General features: G+C 50.7%; 10 protein-coding genes across 10 annotated transcripts; 7 read left to right on the top strand and 3 right to left on the bottom strand.

Annotated features, from left to right (window-relative positions):
- Positions 1 to 574: 574 nt before the first annotated feature.
- On the top strand, positions 575 to 1,849 carry M437DRAFT_49759 (PLP-dependent transferase; the record flags this gene model as incomplete). The annotated part of the gene is made up of 3 exons (XM_041021891.1): positions 575 to 663; positions 718 to 1,343; positions 1,395 to 1,849. The coding sequence occupies 3 exons, from the start codon at positions 575 to 577 to the stop codon at positions 1,847 to 1,849; spliced, it is 1,170 nt and encodes a 389-aa protein (XP_040879427.1).
- A 3,757-nt stretch (positions 1,850 to 5,606) lies between these two features.
- Positions 5,607 to 6,173, top strand: M437DRAFT_49452 (uncharacterized protein; the record flags this gene model as incomplete). The annotated part of the gene is made up of 1 exon (XM_041021836.1): positions 5,607 to 6,173. One exon carries the CDS (start codon positions 5,607 to 5,609, stop codon positions 6,171 to 6,173), a length of 567 nt encoding a protein of 188 aa, XP_040879426.1.
- A 731-nt stretch (positions 6,174 to 6,904) lies between these two features.
- Positions 6,905 to 8,085, top strand: M437DRAFT_84743 (delta-aminolevulinic acid dehydratase; the record flags this gene model as incomplete). Its single annotated transcript, XM_041028153.1, has 2 exons — positions 6,905 to 7,704; positions 7,761 to 8,085. The coding sequence occupies 2 exons, from the start codon at positions 6,905 to 6,907 to the stop codon at positions 8,083 to 8,085; spliced, it is 1,125 nt and encodes a 374-aa protein (XP_040879425.1).
- Positions 8,086 to 9,226: 1,141 nt separating this feature from the next.
- Positions 9,227 to 11,726, bottom strand: M437DRAFT_49639 (uncharacterized protein; the record flags this gene model as incomplete). Its single annotated transcript, XM_041021864.1, has 4 exons — positions 9,227 to 9,448; positions 9,505 to 11,395; positions 11,448 to 11,578; positions 11,634 to 11,726. The coding sequence occupies 4 exons, from the start codon at positions 11,724 to 11,726 to the stop codon at positions 9,227 to 9,229; spliced, it is 2,337 nt and encodes a 778-aa protein (XP_040879424.1).
- A 1,364-nt stretch (positions 11,727 to 13,090) lies between these two features.
- Positions 13,091 to 14,779, top strand: M437DRAFT_66270 (uncharacterized protein; the record flags this gene model as incomplete). The annotated part of the gene is made up of 1 exon (XM_041024714.1): positions 13,091 to 14,779. The coding sequence occupies one exon, from the start codon at positions 13,091 to 13,093 to the stop codon at positions 14,777 to 14,779; it is 1,689 nt and encodes a 562-aa protein (XP_040879423.1).
- A 1,591-nt stretch (positions 14,780 to 16,370) lies between these two features.
- Positions 16,371 to 16,891, top strand: M437DRAFT_49186 (uncharacterized protein; the record flags this gene model as incomplete). Its single annotated transcript, XM_041021796.1, is given in 2 exon segments — positions 16,371 to 16,545; positions 16,563 to 16,891. The coding sequence occupies 2 exon segments, from the start codon at positions 16,371 to 16,373 to the stop codon at positions 16,889 to 16,891; spliced, it is 504 nt and encodes a 167-aa protein (XP_040879422.1).
- A 1,495-nt stretch (positions 16,892 to 18,386) lies between these two features.
- M437DRAFT_66269 (uncharacterized protein) lies at positions 18,387 to 19,315 on the top strand (the record flags this gene model as incomplete). The annotated part of the gene is made up of 2 exons (XM_041024713.1): positions 18,387 to 18,477; positions 18,663 to 19,315. 2 exons carry the CDS (start codon positions 18,387 to 18,389, stop codon positions 19,313 to 19,315), a joined length of 744 nt encoding a protein of 247 aa, XP_040879421.1.
- A 212-nt stretch (positions 19,316 to 19,527) lies between these two features.
- M437DRAFT_66268 (uncharacterized protein) lies at positions 19,528 to 21,177 on the bottom strand (the record flags this gene model as incomplete). The annotated part of the gene is made up of 2 exons (XM_041024712.1): positions 19,528 to 21,029; positions 21,081 to 21,177. The coding sequence occupies 2 exons, from the start codon at positions 21,175 to 21,177 to the stop codon at positions 19,528 to 19,530; spliced, it is 1,599 nt and encodes a 532-aa protein (XP_040879420.1).
- A 230-nt stretch (positions 21,178 to 21,407) lies between these two features.
- M437DRAFT_75558 (uncharacterized protein) lies at positions 21,408 to 22,125 on the top strand (the record flags this gene model as incomplete). The annotated part of the gene is made up of 2 exons (XM_041026449.1): positions 21,408 to 21,531; positions 21,587 to 22,125. The coding sequence occupies 2 exons, from the start codon at positions 21,408 to 21,410 to the stop codon at positions 22,123 to 22,125; spliced, it is 663 nt and encodes a 220-aa protein (XP_040879419.1).
- A 571-nt stretch (positions 22,126 to 22,696) lies between these two features.
- Positions 22,697 to 24,176, bottom strand: M437DRAFT_75557 (phosphoethanolamine; the record flags this gene model as incomplete). Its single annotated transcript, XM_041026448.1, has 4 exons — positions 22,697 to 23,044; positions 23,098 to 23,797; positions 23,876 to 24,096; positions 24,162 to 24,176. The coding sequence occupies 4 exons, from the start codon at positions 24,174 to 24,176 to the stop codon at positions 22,697 to 22,699; spliced, it is 1,284 nt and encodes a 427-aa protein (XP_040879418.1).
- Between the last annotated feature and the right edge of the window lie 260 nt (positions 24,177 to 24,436).

Here is a 24,436-nt window from a genome sequence, read left to right as displayed (position 1 = left end):
AGGGAATCAAGATATCGTGTCATGGCCACACTAGTGGTCAATTGTTCTCATACCATGTCGGTGTCCAGTCTTGGAAAGATGTCTCGTTCATGTCTGGTCTGTCTTAGATCGAGTTAGCATCATAGAATGCACGGCTGGGGTCTGCATTGGTCGGCAGTTAATTTTTGAGGACCGGGCCGAGAGCAAGCGCCGATGTCGACTGTCTCCATGTCCGATTTGCCGCTCATTGCAGTTTGGGCATTTTCTTTTCTACATTGACGACGCGTTCAGTCTCGCGGCAGACTCAAATATTCTCGAATAAAGGCGGTCCACCGGATCATAATACGCTCATTCGTTGCCGCCAATCACGATCGGGAGAGCCGACATCGTCCACATCCCCGCATTAACTCATCCGGCGAACCCCGCCATCGCCATGGCTCCTCAGTCCCGCCTCAGTCTCATCTCTAGACATCTTGACCAGACACCTCGAGTCGAGTTGAACACACCTTACGCCCACGAGCGCCAATCCAGCCCTTCAGACGACATTCCGTACAGCCCTCAGCCTGCTGCTGTTCAACAAGAGAAGAAGACCAACATGTCGAGCCAACCACCACACCCTGCCCTGCTCATCCCAGGTCCCATCGAGTTCGATGACCAGGTTCTGCAGTCAATGAGCCACTTCAGGTACACCATGTCTGTCTCCATCATGTCGATCAATGGCTGACGGTACAATTACAGCGAGTCCCATGTTGGCGCACCCTTTGTCAAGACATTCGGCGAGACCTTGACCATGCTCCGCAAGCTCTTCCAGACCCAAGATCCCGCATCCCAGCCCTTTGTCATCTCTGGTTCTGGTACCCTTGGATGGGACCAGGTCGCTGCCAACCTTGCTGAGCCTGGTGATGATGTCCTGGTCCTGCATACCGGCTACTTTGCCGACAGCTTCGCCGATTGTTTCGAGACCTACGGCGTCAAGGCGACCCAGCTCAAGGCTCCCATTGGAGAGCGTCCTCAACTGGACGAGGTCGAGAAGGCCCTGAAGGAGAAGAAATACAAGCTCATCACTGTCACCCACGTCGACACATCGACTGGTGTTCTCAGTGAGATTGAGGCCCTCAGCAAGCTCGTCCACAAGGTCAGCCCCGACACGCTGGTCGTTGTCGATGGTGTCTGCAGTGTCGGCTGTGAGGAGATCCAATTCGACAACTGGGGAATCGATTGTGTGATTACCGCCTCGCAAAAGGCCATTGGATGTCCAGCTGGTCTGAGCATCGTCATGGCTTCTGGTCGTGCCATCAAGTCTTTCCAGAGCCGCAAGGTTCCTCCTACCTCTTACTTTGGCTCGTGGAAGAATTGGATGCCTAGTATGTGTCATCACCTATTCTGTTTCAATGCCAGTACTGATTTAGTCACAGTCATGCAAAACTATGAAGCTGGCAAGCCCTCATACTTTGCTACTCCCTCGCCTCAGCTCGTCCACGCTCTGCACACCACCCTCACCCAAATCACCTCCGTCCCCTTGGCCGACCGCTTCGCCGCCCACCGCAAAGCCTCCCAAAAAGTCAAGAAGGCCATCACTGACCTCGGCCTCAAGCAACTAGCCTCCAAGCCCGAGAACCAAGCCAACGGCATGACCGCCATCTACCTTCCCAAGGGCATGACTCCTCCCGATGTTTTGCCTAAGCTTATGCAACGTGGTGTTGTGTTTGCCGGCGGTCTGCACAAGCAGATCGCCACTCAGTACATCCGCTTTGGTCACATGGGTGTGAGTGTTACTGATCCTAACCGTGATGACATTGATCGTGCTATCACCGCTCTCAAGGAGGGTATCACCGAGGCACAGGCTGCTATGGATATGTCTTCTAGATAAGATAGATCAAAAGTATAATGATTTTATTTTTGTGTTTTACTGTACCTTGTTGTTGAGACCATGCCAAATCGATGGCGCAGACGATAGGGGTGGTGTGTTCTTTTGAGCGTCTGCGCAATGCCTGTTGAGGTAGGACATGTAGGTCCATGAGCCCTAGCATGGTGTGCCGTCTCCCAGACTGAGAACATGTCTCATTATGCTCTTCTGATGCACTTCACAGTAATTAAGATAGACTCCTTCTACATGGAGATAGCAGTAGAGGCCAGGGTCTCATAGACCTTGCTTCCCCTGTTGGGTCGCCAGTGTCCCCTCTGATGGACAGCAGCGTTGCGGTGGATCCAGAGATGGCGATTGTGTCTTGAGCGGTGAGAACTTTTCCACACGCAGGTAGTTGGAAGCGAGCGTCTTCTTTATCATCCTCAGTAAACTCTGGAGCAATCCGTATCAAGATCTCACGAATGAGGCCGCCGTGGTGTTTTACTTTACTTGTACTGAGCCTTGTTGCTGCGGCACTCTCGAAATTTTTGTCGATGCTGGCTGTTGCTCTCTTGCACAATGCACGTGTCAAGTTACGGTGGGACTCCATCGTTGTTTATCGTTATCTGATTGTACCCCATCTGTGGACAAGAAAGAGGAATTACGAGTCTCAAGGTGTTGGTTCAGACTTGCAGCACTCGTGGACTTCTCATGGCACAGAGGGTATTCGTGTTCTCTCTTGTAACCTTGCTTGTGGTGTGGGCTTGGAGTTGCATCTTCCTTGGGTGAAGGTGGACGTCTGTTGCCTGATCCGTCTAGAATCTCCGATTCGTGTCTTGTTTCCGGAGACTCGCTGTCGCTGGCCTGTTCGTATTCAGATCCCAGGGTATCAGGAGCATCCCTGTACTCGACTTGACCAAAGCGGCTGGTTCTCTGACGCTTTCTCAACGGTCAATCATGCACAACACATGAGGCTGAGCTTCCTATCTCGCCAGTGGTCGATGCAGGACTCATGTTGAGCAGGTCCGTCTCATGGACCATCTGAGCTTTGTGGATGTGAAGAAGGCTGTTGGGACTGGTCATAGAGATGTCATCGGCAGATGCACGAGCAGTACAGCCAGCAAGGCGTCCTGAGACATCCTCGTCGTTGTGAGAGGTCCCAGCAGTGAATGTGAAGTTGGAAGCTAATATGGGGAGATTGAAACCTGCCTCGAAAGCGGAAGTGAGGCCTACGTTTGGCATAGACACACGTGAGACGGAAGCCACTCGACTGATGAGTCACTCAGGTGTAGAAGGAGCGGCATGCGAGTCGTGAGCGCTACCTTGTGCGAATGCAGAAGGAGCAGTGTGTGAGACATGAGCGCTTGCTTCAGTGGCCTTGGCTTTGGAAGAAAGAGTGCTTGCTTTGGCAACCTTGAAGCTGACGGAAAGAGTGCTTACTTCGGTGGCATTGAAGCTAGCAGAAATAGTGCTTGCTTGGGTAGTCTTGGAGTTAACAAGAACAGTGCTTGCTTTAGCGGCCTTGGAGCTAATAGATCAGGCCGTTGTCTTGGAAGATGGCTCTTGCTTTCTCTTTAGTCAGAGAAGGTGCTTGACATGGATATATTACCAGCAGTTATGTTGTGGAAGGAATGAATGAAGGCGTTCGATAGAAACCCACCTTATTCAGTCGACCTATCTTCATGAACGCGTCCTCAATGCTTTACCATTCCAGCCCGTTCTCCTCTAAGAAGAAATGTGGTTCCAGATGGTGAGGTTGAGGTGATCTGTCCTGGTCGGTAGGAGTCTGTTGTCAACGCATGATGATGTTGCTGTAGACAACGTGCTGATTCCAAATCGTGTTTCTCAACCTTCATGAACAACATCTGCTGCAAACCTGTCAGGTCCCGGTACAGCCGCACCCTCTCTTCACCCTTCTACGACCTTCGTCTGGGAAAATAAGCATCTTTGAGACACGTGGGAAACATGATCAACAGCATGAAGCGTTTCTAGGCGTGTCATGGCGCCAAGTGCAGTGGAAAGTCTCTTGAGCCTCAACCCGCGGAAAGCCGCTCATATTTAATTCCCGGCTGGACATCTCGCTAGCAACGTCCACTTCTCCTCGTTCCACTTCCGAAGAAGTTACTCTCCGTTGTCTCTGTACTCGATCGCCTCCGCAATCGCTCCTTGAGTGTCTTTCCGCGATGGCCGGATCGGCATTCATACCCTATGTTGCTCGTCATTGGGGGCATGATTTCAATTGATTGTATGCTTACCCTGACTCTCAGGGCAATCTCTGCTCGTACCTGCGTATGCCATGAGTCCGTGGAATAAACTCCTGCACAGACAGTCGAGAAGTCTGCTTCCATATGTGCGACATACCTAGTAAAATATGCTAGAACGTACCGAGGTCCATTCTGGCTCATCTCGTTGGTTCGGATGCTGAATTGCTGACGGTGAGTATATGTAATTTTTATGACGGCACACTGTTCAATATTGACACAGTTTAAGGTTCTTTCCCAGTTGATGGCCTCGGATATAATTGCCTCCTGTCTTTCGCCAATATACAGTATCATCCTAACATCTTTGATATCAGTATGGCTGTGGTATCTGGACGAAGCATTGCATCTCTTGAACAGACAGACTGGACGAGGTGTTTGGCCATACTCGGTGCAGTCTCGTACTCCTACCAACCATTGAATCGTTTATCGTCTCGATATGAACAATGACTCCGCGACTCATGTCACCTGGTTCTCTAGCCTGTTCCTGCAAATGGATGCCATTACTCCTCCCCACCTTCTCTACGGAAATGCCCCGGAAGTTCATTGAGTTTGACGACTGGGGCTCTACAACGACACTCCGCGGATCATAGTTCTATAGTGTCTACTCCTGACACATGGGCAGAAACTGCACGTCCACATTCTTTGCGCATAGATGCGGATATCTTTGCGAGACCATTATCATCCGCGGAGCCGCCTCAAGCTTCCAACATACGCTCATCAGTCTAACAACCGGTAGTTATGGCCAAGAAATCTTCTCCTTCCTCCAGCGTCTGGCAAGGCCAGATCGAAGTACAGAGCCGCTCGATGCATGCTTGGCGTGGAGATCTTCCGGAGGCCTGTACTGCCAGCGGGCACACACCTCCCTCCCTCAGTATGAAGAAGCTGAGACTATTACTTATGGCATATTACCAGAAGAAGACGGCTGTCATTGCTGCTTGTCGACAAGGGGACCATACAGGGTTGACCACATGTCATGTCTCAACCTAGATGATTACTTGCTGGCAACCATCTAAGGAAATGGCTAGGTCTTGACTCATGGACTGCACCATCAAGCATCATGGTATACGTCCAAGCTTTCTTGGATGTTGTTAGAGTTCTCTTCTCCAGCTGGGATTTCACTTCAAATCAGGTAGTGCCGTTGATATACGCTTAACCGCGGCCAACTACTGTGCAAAAATTCGATGACATTGCATCATTGCTGGTTGGATTGACTGACACACTCCCCATTCAACTGTCTCCTTGGCAAAGCATGTCATGCTTCTTGACGTCCGCGGTATGATGGCGATCATCGTCAGGCGGTGTCTCCGAAAGATAGCAAATCTGCGATGCAGAGATACCACACTCGAGATCGCGATGGCCACGATGGAAAATACAGAGCCCTCCCTGGATATATAAGAGCCATGCTCTCTGCTGTCCAAGACTGAACAACAACCCACATCATCAACAAGCATCTTCAACTTCAAGACCTACTCTCCTCTACACTTCTCTACTCTTCATCAAACCAAACACAACAAGCAAACATGCGTTTCACCCAGACCTTCTTCGCTGTTGCAGCTCTTGCTGCTGTTGGCTTCGCCGACGATGACGGCCCTTGCGATCCTCAGAACGACAACGGTGTCGTCTGCGTTAACGGCACTCCTGTTTCCAGTGGCGGCTCAGCCATTGCAGCCAACACCGACACCGTGTCTACCACAGTCACTGATGCTGCTGCTGCCTCTTCCACTGGAAACCCTCGCATTTCTACTCTCTCAAGCACTGATACCGACATTCTGGTTTCCACCTCTCGCAACGTTGTCTACGACACCACTTCTCTTCCTCACTCGCTCGACACCCGCACTTCTACCTACCTGAACACTATTGTTCAGACCCAGGACTCTGCCTACACCACCAACACCCTTAACACCGAGACTGTGACTCCTACTACCAGAGTTGCCGGATCAAACGCTGCCACCACCACTGCTTCAACCAACACAGTGACCACCGGCACCTCCAGCAGCACCAGCAACCCCGGTGCCATGCAGACCGCGGGAAAGTACGCACCTTACGGAGTTGCCGTGGCCGCTCTCGGTTTCGCTGCTGCCCTCTAAGCAAAGACATTCTGAAGCCTGTATGGGAAGAGTTTGTCAGAAGGATGAAAGGTGCAAGCGAATTGCAGCGTGGACCTAGGGATATCAGAACTAGGTGCCAGCTGTCCAAATTGGATAGGATAGTTATATGGGGCCGGTTATGAATGCAAGGAATACATGGGAATTGTTTTAATAAGTATGTAGCAAATCTGTTTATGAATTTTTGTACTCGACATCTTCCTTCTGATTGTCTTGGTGACTCCAAAATGCCTCATATAGATATGAAAAGATGAAGGATCGTACGAGTCGAGTGTTGTAGAAAATTACAGAATGCCATGCAAAGATGATCTGATGTCGTTGGCCGATGTTGGCAAAAAGTCGGAAAGACGCAGCCGAATGCGAGCGGATGTTGCCGTCGACCACCAATGCAAATGATTCGATTGGCCGAGGCCGACGGTGCTATTAGATGAAAGGTTGCATGAGGGGTCCTGTGCCCTTGGATGACAAAGTAATTACCAGCTGCTTCTGTAGTTTCTGCACTCGATATCTTTTGCCTTCCTTCCTTTGAGAAGATATTGATACACGTCTCTTTCCCTTCGAAACGATAGCTATTGCCAATTGCCCCATTGCTCTGACCCCACGAAAAGGCCTCGTTCCGACTCAAGCAGTGACGTCTACCGAATCATCTCCGCCGCAGCAAAACATCTTCGACGAGCCACTCGCCCTCACCAAACCACAAGACATAGCACAACATGTCCTTCTCTTCGCTCGTATCCGACTTGACATACCGCGACCGTAATGGCGGCAACGGCGGCGCCGACAAGCGCTCGACCATGTCTCGTGCCCGATCATACGCCAGCACCGCAGCCACAAGCGTCAGCATCACTGGAGACATCTCGAGTCAACTGCATGGAGGTTACAGCCATCCGCTCGCTCGCGCGTGGCAAGCTGAGCGCCAGTTGACCAAGTCGATGCTCATCTACCCCCTGTTCATCACAGACAACCCAGACGAGGAGACTCTGATCCCCTCATTGCCTGGACAATACCGCCGTGGTCTGAACAAGCTCGTCCCCTTCCTCCGTCCTTTGATCGCAAAGGGCCTCAAGTCGGTCATCCTGTTCGGTGTACCGCTCCACCCTGACGCAAAAGACTCTCTGGGCACTTCTGCCGACGACCCGACCGGCCCTGTCATCGCTTCCATCCGCCTGCTGCGCAAGGCTTTCCCTTCTCTCTTCATCACTGCAGATGTGTGTCTGTGCGAGTACACCAGCCACGGTCACTGTGGTATCTTGCGCGAGGACGGCAGTCTGAACAATGCTCTCTCTGTCGATCGCATTTCGGATGTCGCAATGGCCTACGCTGAGGCTGGCGCCCACTGCGTTGCTCCTTCAGACATGAACGACGGCCGCATCCGCGCCATCAAGCTCAAGCTCATCGAGGCTGGTATCGCACACAAGGTCGTTCTCATGTCCTATTCGGCCAAATTCAGTGGCTGTCTGTACGGCCCCTTCCGTGATGCTGCTGGCAGCTCACCGTCATTTGGTGACAGAAGGTACAGAACTCAAACCTCTAGTTTAATGTTATCCAGTGCTAACTGTGACTTCCCAGATGCTATCAACTCCCCCCCGGCGGTCGCGGTCTCGCCCGCAGAGCAATCGTACGCGACATCAACGAAGGTGCCGATATCATCATGGTCAAGCCCGCCTCTCAATACCTCGACATTATCAGTGACGCAAAAGACATTGGCAAGGACTTGCCCGTTGCTGCATACCAGGTCAGTGGTGAGTACGCCATGATCTGCGCTGCCGCCAAGGCTGGCGTGTTCGACTTGAAGACCATGGCTTTCGAGGCCACCGAGGGCATCCTTCGTGCTGGCGCGAGCATTGTCGTTTCATACTTTACACCCGAGTTCTTGGATTGGTTGGAGAACTAGATGTACAGGACACTGGCTTGTTCCTGTTTGACACTTTTGCTGCATACCCTGTTTGATGGGTAGGAGGGAGTTGTCTCTTTTTTTGGGAATGGCGTTTTTTGGCTTCGGGGTTTTCTTTGCAGCCTCTGTTGCTTCTTCTTTTCTGAGCGATTTCTATCTGCTTATTTCCTTCTTGGCTTTGTGTCCTGGCCACCTTTTTGTAACGATACCAAAAAACAAATACCCACGAACCACCTATCTCAACTCTTACATCCGATTCTGTCTCGTCCTTGTTTTCCACCTTGATCTATCGCTGTTCTTTCTGCCTGTGTGCTAAACCGAGATTATTATCTTGGAGCAAATATTGCTGACATGCACTCAAGATATGACACTGGTTCAAAACTGTCACGTATAAATCTTTCACGGTTCTCATATCCTCGAGCGACTCTTGTTTCCCATAGCTCTAGAACTCTAAGACAATTTAAGACAAGAATCATTGCAGAGACGATATTTGCATTCGTCATCGACAAGCCAGGCTTGCCTATTACAGATACTTGTATAACAGGGTGACCATCTCAGCTTCCCATACATGCCGGGGCCACCCTGCCATCCACCCTTTTGCTAACCACGATGGAAACTGGTTCGCATACATAGTATCTTTGACGCACGCGCTGAAAAATAGATAGCAACTGAGAAGGAAAGAATCGATATCTCGAGCTGTCAGGCCTAAGGAAACGTTTATGAAGTTATTGTTATGTCAACGTTATTTCCTTGGGGTGCTGTGAGGGACAGATTTGGCTGCCAGCAAGCACCTTTTGTACATCAACTTGTTGAAAACAAGGTGATGACGCTGCTACACATTGCATGAGACTGTGTTATAGATATCAATTGCCGTGGCTTCCAATACATGCCAGGGCGAGTGAGAGTGAGACCTCCATGACAGCTCGAAGAGCTACATCTGTATGTTTGCAACGGCTCAAGAAGACCAACGACGAGGAAGAATCACCGGGCAGAAGTTTTCAGGTATGTTGAAAAGGTATAGTCTTTTTGTTCAAGAAAAGCTGTTGAGGGTAATCTTTCTTCTGGTCTTCTTCTCTCTACTACTAATCGCTCCCTTCTCTTCTGCTTCTCATCACATTCATACCGCTTTGAATCACCACATCTAGCTGTTACCACTAACGGCCAACTTCATCAAATGATCCATAAAGGTCTGTAGCGACACGTCATCAGTGAAGATGGTTTGAGCGGTTTGACTGACACCGCCGTATGCGCCAGTTGTATGTGTTGTTGAGGGGTTGAGCTTGGAGAGAAGGAAACGTGCTTGAGAACCGCCAGCATCACAGACAATGAAGCGAGGCAGAGGAAAACGATCTTGGATGAGTTCCTGATATGGTTGTTAGTATATGAAGTTCTTGAATAGCAGATTGTTATTAAACTCACCTTGGCGTCCTCCTTGGGCGCCTCGAGCATCTCTCTAAAGTTCTCGTATCCTTCTTGATCTTGGTAACCGGCCTTGCGCCATTGTGCCATTGTCTCACCGTGGAAGATGAGGATGTGGAAGAAGGTATCGAGCAGAAGAATAGTCTGGTCCTGGATACTGGTAGAGTCAAGCAGAACGGGCTGACTGCCCTCGTGCTCGAAGCTGTAGCTGTCAAGAGTGGGCTGAATCATGACCAAACTGTTTGACACGTCCTCGTGGTTGAGCACGTGTCTGTAGAATGCAGTCTCATCAGGAGAGTTGTTGAAGACCTGCAGGAATTGCGAACGACGCAAGTGGAACATGAATTGTGGGTAGAGGGTGAAGTTCTTCTCGAGGCGGAAAGATGACGGGTCGTCCTTGCGATACTCGGCGAAGCGAGAGCACAACCTGATAAGCATGCGATCGACCCAGCGGAGCACATCCGGACCATCATCGACCTCAGCCTTGAAGACTGCGATACGAGACATGAGGACTGCAGCGGCTTCCTGGTCGAAGGATTGAGCAATGGCCGGGTCACCTGAAGGACCGCTCATGTTGCGACCAACAGTGGTGACACGAAGGTGGAACTGGCCAGAAGAGTGCTGGTAGTATGTGAGGAATTGCATGAGACCCTTCTGAGGACCCTGTTGCACGTTCGAAGGACCACCCTGACCAGCAATCTCGAAGTAGATACCATAACTCGAGCTGGGGTTGATGCCACACATCTTCCATGAGCAAGTGTTACCGATACCACATTCAGTTTCACCGACGTTGGCTGACTTCTTGTTCATGGATACGGCGTGTCCTATCAAACCAGTGACCTTGAGTTCCTTTGTGGTCAAAACCTCAAGAGAAGCATTGAAGCCCATCAACAAGTTGTCGTTAGCGTCCTTGTCGAAGATGCGGGCGAATGACTGCTTATACATTGACGAAGTAAAACTGTCGGTCAAGATCATGTGGCCACCGGTCGAGTTTGCCAGACTTCTCATTTCCAGAAGACCGACCTGATCCAGACATCCGGCGAAAATGTCAATGATGTGGCCGTTGTGAGCAGTTCTCTTGGCCAGAGTTTCGTAGAACTTGAGAGCCTTCTTATAGTATTTGATGTTGTCCTTGTCAATGTCGTGGTGGGAACGGATGGGCTCCTTGAGCTCGGGACCAACAACCATACCAGGGCCTTCAGTAGCAGCACCTCCAGTGAAGAGCATGATGCGGCCACCAGCATTCTGGAAAGAAGTCTCAAGAAGGCCAGTTGCGACGCTCAGAGCAACACCGGTACATCTCAGAGGACGCTTGTCGTTTGCGACGGGCCAGGGATCCTTTTGCAGAGACTCGAGGGCATTTGTGAGCTGGAACTCGCACTGCTGAACGGGCAACAAGAATCTGGCGGCAGCTCCCATAGGAGCGGCGGGGGCGGGACGGCCGGGTTGAGGCTGCATGGCGGGCATGCCAGGTCTTGCGCCACCACCAGTCATCAGACCAAGCATCTCCTGGACCTGCTTGCCAGTGTAGTCCTTGGATCCGCGGAAGACATATGACTTTGCGCACTCGGTGTATCCGAGCTCATGGACCTGGGCCATGGTTCCGTATGTGATCAGACCAACCAGGGCATTGGGTGGCAGCAAGCTGAGTGACATGATGATGGAATCCTTGAGAGCCTTCAAACTATCCTCCTCTTGACATGTGTCGACGACGAAGACGAAGATTGGAGGAACAGGAGCAGGTCTAGCCAGTCTGTACTCGATGGTGGTACTGGAGGGGTGGAGCTCGGGAGGGATGGCATTCTCGGAAATGTCCTTGTAGTGAGGTGGAAGACCATTGCGTTGCAGACAGAAGGGACAGATCCATATCCTGGCGCGCATATCGACTTGGCTGTCGTGTGGTGAGCATGGCGTCTGGTCAGTGGATGCGCAAAGTGACGTACCAGAAGGGGTTCAAGACAGCACGGCAGGGCTGCTTGCAAGAAACGGGCTCATACTGGAGCAGTGGTGTGTCGGTCTTCTCCTTGAGGGGTGTGTAGAGAGCTCCAATAGGGACAACCAATCTCGAGGCTTCCTGTATAGCCAAGCTGTTAGAAAGAGCTTCGTGTCAGGATTGACGGATAGCGTACCATGCGCGACGAAGGGAAGGTGTTCCAACTCAATCTGATGCCATCCTTGTCCTCGATGTCGCTCCATTGCTCTTTCAGGGCTTCGTAGTCCATGACGGGTGCACCGTGGGGCGCGAATGCGGCCATGTTGTGTGGATAGAGCTACCCCTGGGCTGTAAAGATGGCTGTTTGGAGGGAAGCTGGTTTGGGTCGCTGTCGTATTGAGATTGCTGTGTCGTGTGCTGTAGTGAATAGGGAATGAGAAGGCGGGCAGCTTCCCTTTTGGTGTGTATAGCCAAATGTCAACAACTGGAGACGTCGCCGACTGCTTCATCTTGCCAACTGACCCCCCCGGGCTCGACATCCAGATCATCGGCTCCTTCCGTCATCACGCACGGACCTCTTCCGTCTCGAATCTCAAAACTGTTTTCTCACAGCCCTCTCCTTTTGTTTTCTACAAACATCGCCAGCTTACAACATTACTTATCGACGTCCTTTGCCTTACAGTAGCAAGGGCGTTTTCGCGCTGTGCGAAGATGGACTCACCCGTTGCTGGGCGCCCACATGGAAGGATCGTTCCGATTCTCTAGAAATGTTGGGAATCAGTAGAGGTTACAACCTTGCATTATCATGTCTATCTTGTCATTTATATACACATACATGCTCGTAGAGCCTTGTCCCAAGGTCAAGCAGAGGCTAGATTCGTGCTATAAAAATGCACAAATCTTTCCAGTCTCGAGATGAGTCCAGAGAGAGCCCCATGAGACAGCATGTTTCAATGGATGCTGTCCCGTCTTCTGAAAGTGCTGTGCATTTTTACAAGCACACGTTATACACTTCGCGCATCGGAGACATCATCTGTCAATCGTCACATGGCTCCTGTTCTCAACTTTTGTCCATCCTCCATCTACCATCACCCATCACCCATTCTTCATCTGTCATCATTCAACATGTGTTTTCGTAACCCCTCTGTTGCAATACTCTCTATCTCAATTTTGCTTGGGGACCTGTCGTTGCCGTTCACAACGCGCAGTGGCCTGACCCTCGCAATACGCATTTCCTTCACTCTCAACCACAGACTACCGCATCCTCCCATTGTGATCCTATTCATGCACCTATTGTCTATTGCGCGCTTACGACGTACTTTTCTCCTTCCCATTCACCAGGCTATTGTCTTTTCATTTTATCACCGGTTTCTCTTCATTCATGATTTTTCCCGTGCCATTGTGCACAATGGTTTTTGACAATGGTTATCTTTACACCATTGTACATTCTATACCCCCATAGACCTGTATAGCTATTGTCGAGGTAGGTCTTCTACCCTCCTTGAGTTCCTCTTCCTCTGTTTCTTTTCCCTCTTCTGCCTGTTGTCCATCTATTGTTGTTCTCTTCTCTGCATTTCTGCATCTCTTCTTCGTACCTTGAGCTGGTCTCATCATACCCCTTTTCATCACACACCGCCAACCACCTCAACAACAATGGACCCTCTCCAGGACCCTCTCCTTCTCCAGGCCGGCATCACCACCCGCGCCAAATTTCTGGAGGTCTATGGCTTCCACTACGACGACAACACCGTGGAGTTACCTCCTTCATCTGCCCACACCGGCAATCAGGCCACCATGGCTCACCATGGTGATTTCCACAGCCTGATGGAAGGTGTGGAGAGCCGGGACCCCTGGCTCCAGACCTTCACTGACGGAGGCATTGCCTTCTGGGAGGAGTATGTCCTTCCTACCTTTGAGCAACCAAAGGTGAAGATCATCTGGGGCGAAGAGCCTCAATACAGCGATCTGGAGGAGGAGGTCTCGGTGGAGGAGACCGACTCTGAGGAGGATCGTCGACCCGCCCGTTCGGCGTGGAAGAGACCTGTGGAGGCCAGCTGGCCTGCCTCTACAGGTTCTGTTGAAGCTCAGGGGAAACAGCCCTCTTCAGACGGTGTCCCCTACGCGGACTCGCCTGAATGGCAGCAAGATGAGGATGGTGAGGAGTTTGAGGGCGACGACGATGAGTACGAGCGTCCAGCCAGGCTCTCGGGCGCGCCTGCTCCCACCATCTTCTCTCGCAAAGCAAGCGCCTGGTCTGATGACGAGGATGCTGCTTGCATCAAGTTTATGAAGGAGGTGTGCACCCTGGCACAGTACGCCGCCATCGCCGGCACAGAGAAGCGCTTCGAGGTGGTCGCCGATCGCATGAAGCGTGAAGCTGGCTTCAACCGCACCGCTTCTGGTGTGAAGCTTCAGTGGAACCGCAGATTGCGGGCTGCCTCGGGGTTCGAGGATCGCGGTGAGAAGAAGCGGGCTTCTGGCCTCACCACCTCTGCTCTCAGCCAGGGTACCAAACGTGGCACCTCCGCTGTCACCTCTTTGGTTTCCAGCACTTCGAGAGGCAGGAAGTCTTCGGCAACTTCTGCTCAGTCCACTGAGACGAGCTCCCTCTCTGGCCGCAAGGGCAAGCGCAAGGCCACCTACATCGACAGCGACGACGAGGTTGACGATGAGGATATCGACTCTGCATCTCGCCCTTATCCTGCCAAACGTCCTCGCATCGCCGCAGAGGCTTCTTCTTCCGCCCTGCCTTCGACTCAGGATGTCGCCTACTACGACCTCTCCACCGCCAACATCCTCTCTGGCCCAAGGGCATCTCGCCACAGACCCGCCGCCATCGCTCAAGCCACCACCACCGCCGCAACACCTCGCAGATCCGCTCGTCAGCAGCCAATCACTACCGTCAACGACGACGCCGATGATGAGGAGGACGAAGCACCCGAGCCCAACTACAACAGCCTGTCATACTGGCAGGAGGTGCTCCGCAAGCGTCAAGCCAGAGTCGCCGAACAACGCGAGGAATATGAGCGTCAGCAGCAGCAGGAAGAGGAAGACGATGACGAAGACGAAGAGCCCGTTGTCACCATTGCCGACAGAGCCAGAAAGAGTCGCGAACTTCGCAAGCAAAAGACTTCTTCGACCACCGAACCTACTTCTACCACCAGATCATCAAGAGCTCCTCGTTTCGTCCTGTCTCCTATCGCCGAAGATGCCGAACAAACAGTCCACATCACACCCGCTACAGCTGCTCAAATCGCTGCCGACGAAGAAATCGCAAGACAAATGCAGGAAGAATGGAACGAACAACCTACTCGTGCTCGTCGTGGTCGTGGCTTCAGATGATGTTCTTCGCTGTCTGTTTCTGGTTTTTCAATCTTGGAGGATCGTATGAATGGATGATTTGAGGAGGAAGGTGTTGCAACTCGTGTTTGCATAGATGGAGCATCGCATCTGCATGGAAGGAATCTACGACAAGGAGGAGTTTCTGCAAAACCAACGCGACATCGCATTCTTCAACGAAGTTCTATGAAAGCAGGGCAGTTTTGGTTTGGGTGTCAATTTTTTTTTTCTCTTACAATCTTTTCCGGCATGGCATGGAGTTTTTGGTGGGATTTTTATTTCTGATGGATGGAAGCAAGCATAGAGATACCCCCTTTTTTTTTTCTTACTGATGAGATGACGAAGACAATGAAACATGGAAAGCTGGTCTTTCTGGATACATCAATCAACTTTTTTGTTCTCATCTGACTTGACTTGATTTGATGTTTTCTGCTCTGCTTACCGGAAGTCATGGTTATCAGACGATAAACGCGATAGTCTCTAACTCTTGAATCTTGACGGTTTACAAAGAGGAGTCGTCAAGTTTTGCCTCAAAAGCAAAAAGGTGGCTTTTTGCGAAGCTCTTGTCTGTTGAACTCTCCGGTGATGACATTGTCTCGATCCGAGATTTCCGCATTCTGTTTCAGCGGGTGGGTATCCGCCATGAGAATGGACAACATAGCAGTCCTGTCACTTGTGATTCTTGTGAATGGCAACTCCATTTCGACTCACCATTTTCCGAACGACAGACGGATGCTTGGAAGCGTTGGACACGTCACGTATAGTCGTTCGAGGAGGTCAAGCCTCCCAAACCCTTGGTCCCTACAAGAGGAACCAATAAGGAAAGAAACATGACGGCTCTTCTAACGTCTGTTCAACAAGTATAGCGCTATGTTGCCCTAAGTATGAGATGATGTGGTAGGAAAGAGCTATCGAGGCTTGAAGTTGGCGAGGTAAGAGACAGAGCTTCGGGAGCTCCGGCTGCCCGCACCAAACCAAGCCAGCGTAGTCTCTTGCATCCTTGAAAAAGTGCGCTGGAGAATTGTTATTGATCCTTAGACGAGAAAACGAGATGAGTCTGTGTTGTGTTGTTTACTGTATAGCTACCAACATTCTCAGCTAATTGCAGATATGTGGTTGCCAGAGAGAAGTCGTTGTCAGTAAGGGAGGCCTTGGGCAGGTGTAGACGAATCTTGAGGTTCGTGCTGGACATCGACGATCTTGTCCCATCGCAGATGCGATCACCGATCCCGCAGCATTAACCAATCGTGGACCAAGTTATGCCACTTGTTACCTAGTCACAGCTCTTCTCTGCCTAGCTTCAGGTCCTTTTCGTAGCGGTGCGGCTCTTGGTGACCATGCGAAACCTTGGATGGACAGGAAACGACATGGAAGGTGCTGTGACGAAAGATGCCAGACATCGCCGATGTTTGAGTATCGATTATTGCGCGTGCGTGTGGCCTATGTGCAAGCCACACCATGCATGCTGTTCAGTAGGTACCTGTATGAGCTGACTCTCTGCTGTTTCTCTTGTCATCATATTCTCTGTCTTTCCCATCTGCTCTATCATAACATCTTTATCTTTGGCAAGAGTCCACAAAAAGCCATCATCAACATGACTGCACCAAGTATTTCTCCAATGGAGTCTGTCACTTCATCATCAACTCAATCTTCGACCTCTCGCAACGCATCATCTTCGAGCTCGATACATCCTAATCTCGCAAGATCAAGCAGCTACAGCCACGTCTTTCCTTCTCACCAAAACCTCATCAACCCTTCAGATCCTATTCGTGACCCCGCACACGAGGTCTCTCAGAGGACACAAAAGCCCTCGCCCGACGATTACTACAATCCAATCCAACTCATCCTGCTTTGAAAGATGAACGCACTCTCCTATTCTCCAGCGGATTACAATGGCTTCTCGACACAGCCACCGAAGCAGAGAAAGCATCGCCCAGATCAGTCAGACAATCTACCCGCGTGTCTCCATTGACAGAAGAAGCTGTACGGAAACTTGACAAACATGGCAGACACTGTCGTGTTAAGGAAGTTCGAGATACAAGGAGCATGAACAGCTCAGAGGTTGACCGGGCACGGATTAATGCTTGGGTTTCCGAGACAGATGCTGCTCCTTGAAGCAACTTTGCTTCTATCACACGGCAACACGCAATTACGGGGTCACCCCAGCTCATGTACTATGAACATGATTTCTCACGAGCTAGAGACATCGACGCAAGAGCCACAAGCAAGACAACATTCGTCTATACCGATCTTGTGAGCATGCAACTCGACACGCTTTGATCAAGTCTCAAGCATCAAAAAATGACGCTGGCTTGCATCTCCCAGCCATTCTCGATCCCGTTGATTGAGAACAAAATCAAGTCTTGAATCAAAGTCTCTTCCCGTCCCGAGAAGTGACGGAAGCGCTTCCTTGCAAACAGCCATCAGGGTCCGGGAAAGAATGACGTGTGTCAAGAATTGCTCGACGGACACGAAGACCGGTGCACATTCAGTTCGCCAGCCAACTCTGTCACAAATGTTCATCGCAATCGAGTACCATACCGTCGCTGGCGACTAGAGCCACAATCTCCCGAGACGAACCATGTCCACTCATCAAAATATATTCTCCCATCGAAGCAACACAAGAGTTGTTCGCAAATTGTATGCATGCATAGCATCTATCATATCCTAATGAAGCAAACAATCAAGATTCTTCAACCATCACACTATCCATCCCTCTTTCCTTGAACAATTTTCCTTGTCATCGTTCGATTTCTTGTAACATCGCAATTTCACGATTGCCATCACATCGCTGATTTGTAGAAGAAAGGCCGGATTTAAAAAGCATTATACTTTGTGGGTCTCGGTGCTGATCACAAATGCAGATCTCTTTGGTTCTTGACTACACATCCCACCGTGCATCCAAGATTCTTGAGTAATGAGGAGACAGCAAGCAAAGTCTTGATGGCAGAAGCGGCAGTCAGGTACCACATACTCCTAGGACGATTCAATCCTCAAGCAAATTCGATCAGATGCTAAAAGTATTGCTTCTTATCCTCTATTAATCCCTTGCACTTAAACAATGCTCTGGAATATCATTCAAGCATACTCCAAACATGTTCGTCCAAGCACCAATGATACTTCCCTTCCTCTGTTCAATCGAACAACTTTACAACAACATGATCTCTCCGACACCAGAGAGTTACTCTTCAAACTTATTGCCTGGATCCTGATATTCGTTTCTGGCCTCGCTATGCTGGGGATGCTTGTTGCCATTTTCTGGCAGGCACTACCTGATTGGACCGCATTGAGAACTTCTCTGCAGGATGGATATGCTGTCTACTCTCTAAATCACCAGTTCAGCTCGAAGCAACTACCGCAGGCAAGCGCTTCCTCAGCATCCGTGAGTTGAGCCTCAGATCCAGCAGCAGCAGATTTACACAGTGTTGTCTAAAAGTGCTTTGAAAAAGTAGATAGCTATATAAAATCATCCCAAAGTCAAGTGGGATATCGATAGTTACTTAGCTGGAGACAAGGGGAAAATAGTAGAATCGCTGGACACCTAAGCTAATCTACTACTTACTCCAAACGATCGATCCTTCGAGCGTCAAACACTAAACTCACGTGTATCATGACTTCCCAAGCCAAAGCCCTCCAGAATACATCAGACCCAGCTGAAACCGCCCAATGCGACGCTTCTGGACCAAGACACGAGAGGAGTAGTCAGTTACTACTAGTCAGGCGACGAAGCCGAACAGACCGCAAAGACCAATGCAGACCGCGATGATGAGCCATCCGCAACCCAACTCAGCGAACCAGACAACCTCGCACCCCTATTGCAGGAAGTAGCCGAGCAAACAGCCCTCCATGGACCCAACGCCCCTTCAACACTAGAAGCCCTGCGCAGCCTCAGTCTCTCGTACCAATTCCGCGGGCCACTGGGACCGCGCAGAGGAAATTCAGCTCGGCATCATCAGGACCAAGGAAAGGGTTCTAGGAGACTCGCACGAGGAAACTCTACGCAGTAAACACGAAACGGCTGTGATTCTCTCAGGACTGGGTCAAGACGAGGCGAGTGAAACGCTACAACTCGAGCTGTTGGGCACGAGAAAACGTGTCCTTGGAGACTTGCACGACGATACGATAAACAGCACAGAGCAACTGGCAATCTACTACGAAAACGAACGCAAATACGACAAAGCCATGCCGTTCTATGCCAGAGTCGTCGAAGTGAGCTCAATCGCTTACGGACCAGATGCTTCCGCCACGTTGAGTTCTTGCCGTGATCTTGCGCGTATACACATGTTGCAAGGACGTCTACGGGAAGCGTGGCAGTTGCAAGATTCCGCTTACCAGACGAGTTTGGCTAGATATGGGCTTGAGGATGACTGTACTCAAGGTTGCATTGCTGGGTTGGCACAGATCGCTGATGCGCAAGGCGACAAGGACAAGGCGAGGGAACTGCAACGGGGCGTCTTGGATTACCATGTGGCAAAGTATGGTCGAGACCACCCATGGACTATGGAGTGTTCAGGGGACTTGGATAAGCTGTGCGCTTAGACATTAAGACTGGATATTTGAGTATCCATAATTAAAGCTGTATTGATCAAGAGGCTCGACGTCTCCAGATTCAGGTAGAAAGGTCACTTCAAAGACAGATCGAAGATGTGAAAAGATCAGAAAGACACAGTGTTCTGGAGGATTTGTGATTCATCAATGTTCATTATTATTTCTTGGGCCAAGCCCTCAAGGGACTACTTCTCTCGAGACTCTTAATTCTTGGGTCTCTTGGTAGCACCCTGAGCATCATTGCTCATTACACTTGCACTTCTCTTCTGTCCAACCTTGGCCTCTTCAGCCTCTTCCTTGACAGTTTCCTTGTTCTCTTTAATTTTCTTCTCAGCCTCCTTGACCCTAATCTCCTGTTCCTCTTTATCCGCAACCTTGCGCATATCTAACAAAACATGGACCTTCTGCATCAACTTCTCAAAGTCTTCAATGACACGTTGAGTAGGCAAAGGAATAATGTCAGGGATACGCAAATGATTGAGAATGGCTGAGATCTTTTCGGTTTGGATCATTGATTTTGCGGATCTGGCGCGGTGGAGACGGTCAGAGGCAAAGGATACACCACTGCTGAGACGATCGTGCTGGGTGACGAAGTAGCGGTGGGCGGCGTGGGGAGTTAATGCGCGTGCTGTGGGATCCAGTCCTGAGCTGGAGCCTCCGGCTATAGAGTCGCGGCCGCCGGCCTTGCGGGCGCCCGTGGCACTGCTGATGCTATCGCGGTGGCCAGATGCACCTGCAGCGGATTGCAGTTGTGCAGATGTAGGAGGACCGCTGCCAGGAGTATCGCCAAGAGCCTTGAGACGACGGTCTTTCTTCATGCGGTCGGCTTGTAATAGTTGTTGGAAGAGTTGACCAAGTTGCTGTGATGTGCTGTACTGTCCGGCTGCAGTGTTGCTTGTTGACGGGTATTCTAATCTGTCGCGGATCTCCTTGCGTTCGTTTTCTAGTTGTTGCTGGTTGATCATGATGCGTTGCAGTTCGGCGAGCAGAACATTTTCCTCGTCGACCTCGAGTTGAGTACGATATAGATGACCTTCGGCGAGCTTCTTCCGTGATGCCTCCTGAACAGGGTTGAAGGAAGTTAATGTGGAGTATAGGTTGTATTGCGGGCCAGTCATGGACGAAATGGGGGTGTGGTTGGCCAGGACCTTTGCGCTGACGGTGTAATAGCGTGCTTTGAGATCTTCCATAGAACGAGATTTTGGTTCTGGCACTTGTGCACCATCTTCAGTGGGCTGAGGCTGGTACTCGTAGCGATCAATAACGACAGGCCACTTTTGACCATAGTCTCGGACAGTCTCTACCAAGTAATCCGTCTCTTCCTTTGTCCAATCCGGATCCTGTAGTTGAGCATCGTATAGAGTCTGATCGTAGGTAGGCGTCTCGACCTGGACGTTGTATTTGGCATACTGGTAATCCTTCTCTTGTGGTTCTGGCTCTGGCTGTTTCTCTCCATCTGCTTCCGACTCTGTTTGCGGTTGTTGTTCCGTTTGTGGACGAGATTTGGGCGCGTGTTTCCGTTGCCAGTGATGTAAGGTGAGACCGTCCTCTCTTGCTTGGTTGTTGAAAGCGGCCCATTCCCAAGGTGCAACTCGATGTGATCGTCTGGGTCGTTGTTTGTATTTTGGCTGGACTTGGATCATGGCAATTGGAGGAGCGCGTTCGCCCATGAGAGCAGACACTTCACGAGCAATTCCCTTTTCGACTGCATCTGTTTAGCAGGCGGCGCATTGAATGAAACGAATATGCGACGTACGTGGGCGTTTCTCGACCGTCTTCTGCTTCTTCAAGGGCGGCGGACGGGCAACATCGCCCGTCAGGCCCAGCATGTCGCGCATATCCTGTGCTGACATGGTGAATTAATTTGTGAGTGTAGAGTCGCGAGAAAGCGATGTTTTTGAAAAGTCGCTGGCTGTCGCGTGAAGATGCTGTCGGTGGTGTTTCGTCGCGGCGAGCCTCCACACTTCTTGGCATGGAACCAGCTGTACTTTGTAGTGTTTAGGGGGGTGCATCTTGTTGTCTCGTCCTTTGGTCTTGTCACATCTGCTGTCATTCACGAATCACGACCGTCACGATGCACTCGATGCTGTTCTCGGTGCTTGCATTTGCAGCTCTGCTGCTGCCAACCCAGGCCCTCTACTTCTACATTGACGGCCCTTCCCAAAAGTGCTTCTTCGAGGAGCTCCCCAAGGACACCCTGGTTGTTGGTGAGTATTTTCTTTCTCCTGACTCCTTACAACTCATCTGACAAACCCAACTCAGGTCACTACACCGCTACACAATGGAACGAGCAAAGCCGCAGATACGAAGCCAACCCTGACATGGGCCTCTACATCAGCGTCGACGAAATCTTCGACAACGACCACCGCATCGTGTCCCAGCGCGGAAACTCTCAAGGCCGCTTCACCTTCTCCGCTGCCGACTCTGGCGACCACCGTATCTGCTTCACCCCTACCAACGTCCCTTCTGCCCAGGGCTGGCTCGCAGGCGGCTCCTCGGCTGGAAACATCAAGCTCGAAGTCGACATGGCCATTGGCGAGACCTCGCGCATCGAAAGCGACGACAAGCACAAGATCACCGATATCGTCTCCAAAGTCAGAGACTTGAATGCCAGACTCAGCGATATCAGAAAGGAGCAGGTTTTCCAGAGAGAGCGTGAGGCTGAGTTTAGAAACATGTCTGAGCATACTAACGCTCGTGTTGTGCGTTGGACTATTGTGCAGCTTGTTGTTTTGGGTGTTACTTGCGCCTGGCAGCTCTCGCACTTGAGAAACTTCTTTATCAAGCAGAAGCTTACTTAGATGTAAGCTTGATCTTTTTGGTCTTCTACTCAAAAAATGCTACAACTTCTTTCTTCTGGACTGCAATATCCAATTTCCTAGCTCTTCCTCGGTCAATCATTCATGTCCGAAATGTTTGGCAATGCACAGAGTACAGATACGTGAACTCGAGTCATCGGACAACCCCTTTTCCTTACTACAAAACAGGCACTTCTAGGATTCCATCCTGTTTATCTCTTTCTCCTATCCATCTACCGTTTCTGTGGACGCAACACCGCCGCCCACTCTTCCAACGTGTCTGGTCTCTTCTTCCCACCCATCATGTCTGATCTTACTTTAACATTGACACTCAACAGCCACCGAGAACCTCACGTCCCTAACCGTGTAAGAAGTCGTCGTGCTTTCATGTAGTCGAGATGGCCAATTCAGGGCCTGAAAAATTGCATCATATTTCGTCGATACAAGTCGGACACTGTATAGAGAGGGCCTCTTGTGTCCGGGCTTCGCGGAAATTTGATGTGATTTGCGCATTTTTGACGACTTGTAATATTACTCTATATCTTTCTGAAAGACGATCTGTCGTTGTTTTATCTCATGCAGAGGCTGCTTTATCCTTTTCTGCCTTTTCTCTCTCCATCTGCTCTCTTCTGCGTACTGCCTCTTCTCCAATTCCCTTGACTCCCTTGACGCGCTGGCGTTCTTCGTACAATTCTCTGCTCTTCAAGATGCGGGCTACGATTGAATCTGCGTTTACATGCGAGTATGGGTGTGAAGAGATTTCCTTGTAAATGCCCATTGCCTTTGCGTCAGTGTAGAAGTCCTGGCCTGGTGGTGCTGAGACTGTGGGGCCATGGTAGACTGCTTGGATAGGGTAGGGTAGTGATTCGAGGAAAGGTTTGCTGGGGACTGTGGGTGCCATGAAGATGAGGGAGGAGATGTACTGTGTAGGTTTGTCAGATTTGGATTATGAGTTTATGCCAGTGTAGAATTTACCTTGCATTGCAGAACACAAAGACCGCGCTCAAAGATGTTCATGATGGGGTAGTTGATGCCTTTGTAGTCGTTGATGGCTTCATCGCTGTGAACACCAGCAACGATATAGACAGGGCTGTATTCCTTGTTCCATCCCTTTTGCTTGGCCCCTTTTTCCTCAGTCTCGACGACTCGCTTGAGGAACTCGATGTGACCAGTAGAGAAGAGATCGAAGCCACCGTCGACATAGATGACTTTCTGGTCAGGCTGTGGTGATGTTCCGTTAACCTTCTTGAGGAACGAGGCGTCTGAGCGCCAGCTCCAGACATCGACCAATGGTTTGTTTCCAGACTCATCCGTCGCATATTCTCTGATCCTCTCTTTCATGTCTTCTCCTGTGCTCTTTCTTTCTTCTTGGCTTCCTGGGCCTTCCTGGCCTTCCAGTACAGCGTCAAGGTCCTTGATGAAATGTGATTTTGTGCATAGCAACATGCGGCCTACGAGGTCGGTTGTGCTGATGCCAGGTGTGCGCTTGACAACCTTGAAACGGCCAGCCTCTTTGACGAATCTGTAGCAGTCGTAGCCATTGGCGTCCGAGGTGATGTCGTCTCCGTGAACAACGTATTTGGCGCCATAGTGGGAAATCCAAGGTAGGGAGGTCACATAAGGGGCGTGAGGAATGGACTTGGTAGCCCAGCGACAGGCGTCAACAGCAGCACAGCTAAGTGGAACGGTTCAGCTTCACAGAACCAGACTGAGGGAATTGCAGTATGGAGTATAGGAAAAGTCTTGTATTTACCGTTCATCGAGTGTCATGACTGTGGGCCCCTTGTTCTCAAGGATGGCCTCGTCCGAATGCACACCAACCAGAAGTTCAGTTCCCAGACGACGAGCCTGAAGCATGGCGCCGGCATGACCATGGTGGGCAAAGTCGAAGCAACCATCGACCCAGATGCGGTCGTCGCTGATTGGGACGTCGTCTTGAGGGTCAACAGGCCACTTACCAGGAGCTGGGATGCTCTGCGAGACGGTCAGCGTCTCTGAGATTTACGAAGGCGCGTTGGGCATGGCGTATCATCTTGTACCTCGGTGGAAGACATGGTTACGGGTTGGTCACTTGAACTGAGTGGTGCACAAGAGAGAGAATGGAAAGACAGCAGTGTCAACATCAATGTCAAGTCTTGGTGGGGCAGGCCCAGATTGGCGGTGGGGTGCTGGCGCTTGGACGGCGGGTCGAATTCCGTTCACGTTCCAGGGGCATCTTGTTTCAGCAATTCCAAGAACCTTCGCTCACGCCTTTTGTCTCTGTTGCTCGCGTGTGAGATTGGACGCGCCAAGAAGACCGGTATAGTCTGGTTCA

This window comes from Aureobasidium melanogenum (assembly GCF_000721775.1).
Source record: "Aureobasidium melanogenum CBS 110374 unplaced genomic scaffold scaffold_11, whole genome shotgun sequence".
In the NCBI taxonomy this organism is placed as follows: Eukaryota; Fungi; Ascomycota; class Dothideomycetes; order Dothideales; family Saccotheciaceae; genus Aureobasidium; species Aureobasidium melanogenum.
The sequence above is the reverse complement of the archived record's forward strand: the minus strand, read 5'-3'. Positions and strand labels throughout refer to the sequence as shown.